Source organism: Ceratotherium simum, chromosome 2, assembly GCF_057802395.1.
Source record: "Ceratotherium simum simum isolate JZ-2026a chromosome 2, ASM5780239v1, whole genome shotgun sequence".
NCBI lineage: Eukaryota > Metazoa > Chordata > Mammalia > Perissodactyla > Rhinocerotidae > Ceratotherium > Ceratotherium simum.
The window spans coordinates 52,798,634-52,804,740 of record NC_141901.1 but is presented as its reverse complement, the minus strand read 5'-3'; the positions used below and the strand labels follow the sequence as shown (position 1 = coordinate 52,804,740).

General features: G+C 36.8%; 1 protein-coding gene across 1 annotated transcript; it reads left to right on the top strand.

Moving 5' to 3' along the window:
• The first annotated feature begins 3,497 nt into the window (after positions 1–3,497).
• On the top strand, positions 3,498–4,406 carry TSHB (thyroid stimulating hormone subunit beta). Its single transcript, XM_004420627.3, has 2 exons — positions 3,498–3,660; positions 4,112–4,406. Exons 1-2 carry the CDS (start codon positions 3,499–3,501, stop codon positions 4,364–4,366), a joined length of 417 nt encoding a protein of 138 aa, XP_004420684.1. The 5' UTR covers position 3,498; the 3' UTR covers positions 4,367–4,406.
• Positions 4,407–6,107: the final 1,701 nt, after the last annotated feature.

Sequence of the window (6,107 nt, the reverse complement as noted above, 5' to 3'; positions counted from 1 at the left end):
GAAAAGATTGGCGAAGGAAATGAGAAGAGCAGAGAGAAATATGTTTATTAAGAATGAAGGCAGTCAGGACTGCTTGGTGGCATAGTGTTAAGTTTGGCGCGCTCCACTTCGGCAGCCTGAGGTTCACAGGTTTGGGCGTGGATCTACACCACTCATCAAGCTATGCTGTGACAGCAACCCACACACAAAATAGAGGAAGATGGGCAGAGATGTTAGCTCAGGGCCACTCTTCCTCGAGCAAAAAGAGGAAAATTGGCAACAGGTGTTAGCTCAGGGCCAGTTTTCCTCACATACACACAAATGCAATAAAAAAAAAATGAAGGCAGTGAGAGCAAAAAGAAGAGAGAAAAGGTGGGATAAGGGGCAAAGGAAAGAAGATACCTTGGAATAAGGAAAAACGTTTGACATGTAGACATATATGATCATACCACTGAAAAAGGCATTTCTCGTTATTTAGGGCCTGAAATCATGCCTTCTGTGTTTAGGTGCTCAACAAATCATTTATGACAATTTTAAAAGAGGCAATTAAGTTGCAGAGATGAGAATCCAAGTGATAATAAAGAAGAAATTGTGGCAGATCATATAGGAAGGTATTTACTAACGCTGATTTATCTAGTGTTAGATAGTTACATAGTCTTCTGTAGTGTTCCAAGTGCTTCACATGTATTGTTTTATTCTTTTTTATGATTATGGGAAGGAGCATAGGGAAAAATGAAGGCACAAAGATATTAAATTAAATCAATTACACACAATTGCAATGAAATATGGAAGTAGAATTCTAGCTCACTAACTCTTAGACCAGGAATCTGACACTAATTTATCACATAGAATCACAGACCCTTTGTGCTGAAAAGACCTTCCTGATCATCTTCTGGTTCTAAGCCTTCCTTTTGTAGGTGAGGAAATTGAGCCCAGAAAGATTCTGTGTATGAAGTTTTACTATTTGCAATAAAGGAGAAAGAATAATTCTTACTTTCTTTATATACACAAAGTTATAGAGCTACTGTGGCTGATAATTCAGCACTTTTAATTTTTTCTTTTGTTAGAGTCTTATATTTATAAAAGGAACTTTGAAAAAACATAGAGTGTCCATAATGAATATGACAAAAATGGGTAATAATGAATATGACAAAAATGGGTAATAATGAATATGACAAAAATGGGTAAAAATTCCAAAACAATTTTTCATCCTACAATTTAAAAAAGGGTCAGATGTACTTGTCTCTTTCTGTTTTACAGTTGGGGAAATCGGGCCCAGACTGATTAAATATTTTAGTCAATTTCTCATAGATCCATGGGATCTTGAAATAGAATTCTGTTCTTTAACTCCAGGACCAATATTCTTACCACTAGGTCACCACACACCTATTTTATATAGAATCATAGAGCTAAAAGTTAAAATATGTGAAGTTAATTACTTCCCATGGCAAAAACCCAATAGCTGCCTGGCTAGACAGGCAAGAATCATATGATCATGATGGGTGAGTATTTCATATCATTTACTCAGTTGCTGTTTTTAAGATCGTGCAGAGGATCCTATAAGTCTGTAATGAAACTAATGAAACCAACTCTATACCATAGAGGGAGCTCACATTTGTGAAGCACTTGAGAAAATCAGCCTCTGTGAGCAAGGAATTCTTGTATTTTCCCTCCCTCATTGAAATACCAAAAAAAGTCAAAGGAATGCTTGAATATGACACATTTTATTTAAAAGAGTTCACCAGAAAACCCTTCTTAATGGGTTAGTTCACTTCCTTGTCTGTACAGAAGAAATCTTTAATAATTGTGGGTCTCAGAGTCATAATTTGGACTCTCAGAGCACTTAGAACAATATGTATTTTTATTATTAGTGTTCATACTATCTCCTCCATTAGACTCTCAGCCTTTGAGGTCCAGGACCATAGCTTATCCATTTTGTACCTCTTGCTGCCTGGTTCAAATGCTCAATATATGTTTACCTAATTTATCTGTTATAGTTTATTCTCATTTTAGGAATAGGAGACTGGTTGGAATGACTACTAATCTCTGGAAGCTGACATTTAAAATAAATCTCTGGTAGCTTGTTGAATGTGATTTTCACTTTTCTTATAAGTTGATTGAAGACAAAGTTCTGATTAATTGAGGCTAAGTCTATGAAATTTTAGTTAATGGAGGTTTTAATGTATGCAGTTTAAAGATGCTGATGGGATATAATTGATAGATTTGAGAAAATCGATACATTTTTGATGATTGAATAAAAATGTTTAGTGAATTATAATTTATTTAATAGAACAAGCAAACAAGTTTGAGTTCAAAGATAACAATACTACTCCGTTAAGAGGTATATTTTCTTTTCTGACAATGATACTTGAGATGGAAGAAATCCAAATATGCCTAGCTAACTGTACAATATTTGTAAGACCAAAAAATCTTAATCTTTGAAGTGATCAACTTACATCCAAAAGTCTGAACCTTGATTACTCTGTCTCAGTATCAGAACTCAAATAGTTATGTCATAACATTATCCAGCTCATTACAATGTCCAATTGATATTGAATAAACTCTCCATCAGACAGGCTCTATTGAGATATATGTTCTCCTTCTGCCTGAGGCACAGTGGACCCTCTGTTGTCTTCCATGCAGCCAAAACTTATTTTACTTTCCTGGCTAACCCACACTGGATCTGTCATCCTTGATTATATTACACTCACTGTGTCAACCTATATTTTTTGCCTCTGTAATCTTTTTAAGATAATGAGTTCCAAACATCTTCTGAATAAAATAATTTTTTATTTGTCAACTCTACTTCTTTCAATCTTAAAGGAAAATCTCAAGGGTGGAGAAGATGGGCTTCTAGATTTCTGGGTTAGCCCCTTAGCACCAGTGGTAATTTTAGTTGACCTTTTCTGGATTTTCTCTAGCTTCATCTTGTCTTCCTTACAGGCAACGGGTAGAATTACATGCAAGACTATTTGCATTGAGATAGTACTAAAGTTTGATTATGCATTTTCTTCATTTCTTTGCCCTTTCTGATTACAACCAGTTTGTTGGCCTTTTAAGCTATTAAACCAAAGTTTTTGGAAAACTACAGTTCTGGGAAAGCCCTTACTGAAGACTAACTGTTAACTTACTTCTTATAATCAGAGAGGCAGGTATTTGGATTGCTTCCATTGAGTGAACTATTTTGCCCTTAGTTGACACATGTGTCTCTGCCACTTTTCTGTTGTGGTGCTTCAGGCTTGCCATTTCACTGCCCAGTGGAGTTAAGTGACATTTGCAAGCGGCACTAAGTGAGCTCCTGCACTATGGGGTATGTGGATCATAGTCATATCTAAGTGTATAAAGAAAGGTTATTGAGAGTGTTAACTATGTAAAAACACCTAATACAGGGCCTAGGACAAAGTAGGCATTCAATAAATATATATGTGTGTGTATATATTTTAGCTCTTTCCAAATGTCCCTTCTGATTGTTCTAGAGGATACATGTAACAGATTCTTTAATTTTATCTTTGATTTAGCATGACTGCTATCTTCCTGATGTCCATGCTTTTTGGCCTTGCATGTGGGCAAGCAATGTCTTTTTGTATTCCAACTGAGTATACAATGCATGTCGAAAGGAAAGAGTGTGCTTATTGCCTCACCATCAACACCACCATCTGTGCTGGATACTGTATGACACGGGTATGTGTTCATCTCACGTCTTTTAGCTGTAAATTAGATAAACCTAGACTCAGTCCATTTTTCCAGAAAGGAAACGAGATAAATCACAACCTCATTTCCCAAATATAGCTGTTGTTGGCTCCTTAGAGGTAGAGTGCACAAGTTACAATATTGTATAGATCTACTCAGCACAATGGGTACAGAAAATTTTATGACAGTTTTACTCCAAAATTTATTTAAACCTTATCTTGTTCCCATGGTCAAGGATAAAAGAAAGAGGAGTGTTACTTTTGTCTCTGTGGGATTCAGTGTGGATGTGTTGAGTTGGTATTGGGGAATGGGACTAAGGAATCCTTCTCATGTCCTATTTGTGACAAAGGAATATAAGTGAATTAATTTTTATCTGTTTCTTTTATCTATATATTTCCTAAAGTCCTATCACATTGTGCTCCTTTTTCTGTTCTTTCTTCAGGATATCAATGGCAAGCTGTTTCTTCCCAAATATGCTCTGTCCCAGGATGTTTGTACATACAGAGACATCATGTACAAGACTGTAGAAATACCAGGATGCCCACACCATGTTACTCCTTATTTCTCCTACCCTGTAGCTGTAAGCTGTAAGTGTGGCAAGTGCAATACTGACTATAGCGACTGTATACATGAGGCCATCAAGACAAACTACTGCACCAAACCTCAGAAGTCCTATGTGGTGGAATTTTCTATCTAACTTCAATAGCGATGTAATTTGCAATTCGGTTAAGTGTGTTTACCTGGAATAAAACTAATAAAATATAAATATATTTCACAAGACCTTATGTACATTTTGAGTATTATTTTACCTATACTCATACCCATACATGCATTAGAGAGAGCTTAGTGGCTTTAGAAGAAAAGGTGAGTGAAAGAGCTCATATGAAGGATGGTTTTCACATGAATGGTTTCCACAGATAAAATGGAGAACAGGAGCATGAAACACTAATGAAAGTCCCCCTTGGGCAGGCTCTCTTAACAGAGGTCCATGAGGCTTTTCTTGACATAGAAAATGAATGTGGCAATGCTACAGAGTTATAATAAAAGGGTAATGTGATCAGAAGCTGAAGGAATACATGCCATCAAGATACTGGAGACACCTCCTTCCAAAGGCTGGAAGCAGGACTGGAGGGGAGGTGGAGAGTAAGGAATATGTGAAATCTGCAGTATAGTACTTTATCCTCATCATTCAAATGCACAGGATAAAACTGCACCCAAACTCAGTAAACAGTATATTCTTCTCTAAGAACTATTCTCTTTAATCTAATTACTCTGGTGGGCCAACTGACTTATGAAAGTTATACCCCAAAAGCCTAGAAAAGAGGCCACGGTCATTTTACATGGGGAAGCCTAAATCCTTTGTAGTCTTTCAAGTAATAGGAGACTCTTTCCAGCATTTATACCCAAAGCATCTTGTGCTGTTTTGGCTTTTGAGGTCATGAAAAACTAGTATGATTATGAAAAATTTTAGGGACGGGAGAGAGTGCTAAGGGATTTAATAGAGTAGAATCATCCTAAATTCTAATCTAAACCTTCATCAATATTGAAACACTGTTTTCCAGTAAATGTGCTTGGTAAGCAGCTGTTTGTTTTTCTTTTCCTTCCTTAGGTACTATTTCATGAGAGTTTGGTTTCAATAGATGCGTGAAGTGAGATAGACCTAGTGCCTTGCAAACTTGACCTCAAAAAGACAATTAATCCTGTATTTGTCCATTTGTCTCTATCCACTCTGCTACCACCAGGGTGAAAATCAATTGTTAGCAGGGCCAGCTGGCTTTGCTGTATCCCACAGTCACTGGTTGTATTCAACTGGGCATCTTGTAAATGCCTGCATGCTGACAGTGCCTGGGGGGATGGTGAGGTGGTGTAGATGAGTTAGTATCAAGCCCATGCTCTGCCAATGGAGAAGGAACAATTGTACATTTATATCCACATTATTTTTACCTTAATATCTGAAGTTGTTATTAGCACAATCTCTAAATATTAATCTGAGGCTTTGGGTTCTCATATCACTTGATAATATGGACACTGAAAGCTGCGGGATTATAACATCCCCTCTGAAAACTGTAATCAAATATAGATCTTTGAATAATGAGTAAAAAGTCTAATGTTCAAACTTAACTGGTACTAAACACATATGACTTTCATGGAATGTGAAAAATATTTTCCAAGGACTTGAACTATGGGAAGGCCAAGAAGTTTAGCGAGTCCCTTTATAAATAGCTCAGCTCAGAAGATATTACTTAAATGGGTTTCCTCAATCTGCCTGGATGAGACTAGGCCTGGGCAAGGGTGTGGTGGGCCTGCATCATCACGGGCCACAGAACCCTATAGTGGGCACATCAGAGACAACTTGTTTCCTTCCACGAAGGCAATCCATTTGGAATAGATGCATATGTAAATTATATTAAACTATTCTTGAAAGGGAGATGTCCATG

Bases quoted from the DNA above. Each gene is read 5' to 3' on its own strand.
- TSHB (XM_004420627.3), top strand. From the start codon at position 3,499: ATGACTGCTATCTTCCTGATGTCCATGCTTTTTGGCCTTGCATGTGGG. The intron at 3,661-4,111 runs GTATGTGTTCAT...TTCTTTCTTCAG, and splicing joins CTGGATACTGTATGACACGG to GATATCAATGGCAAGCTGTT.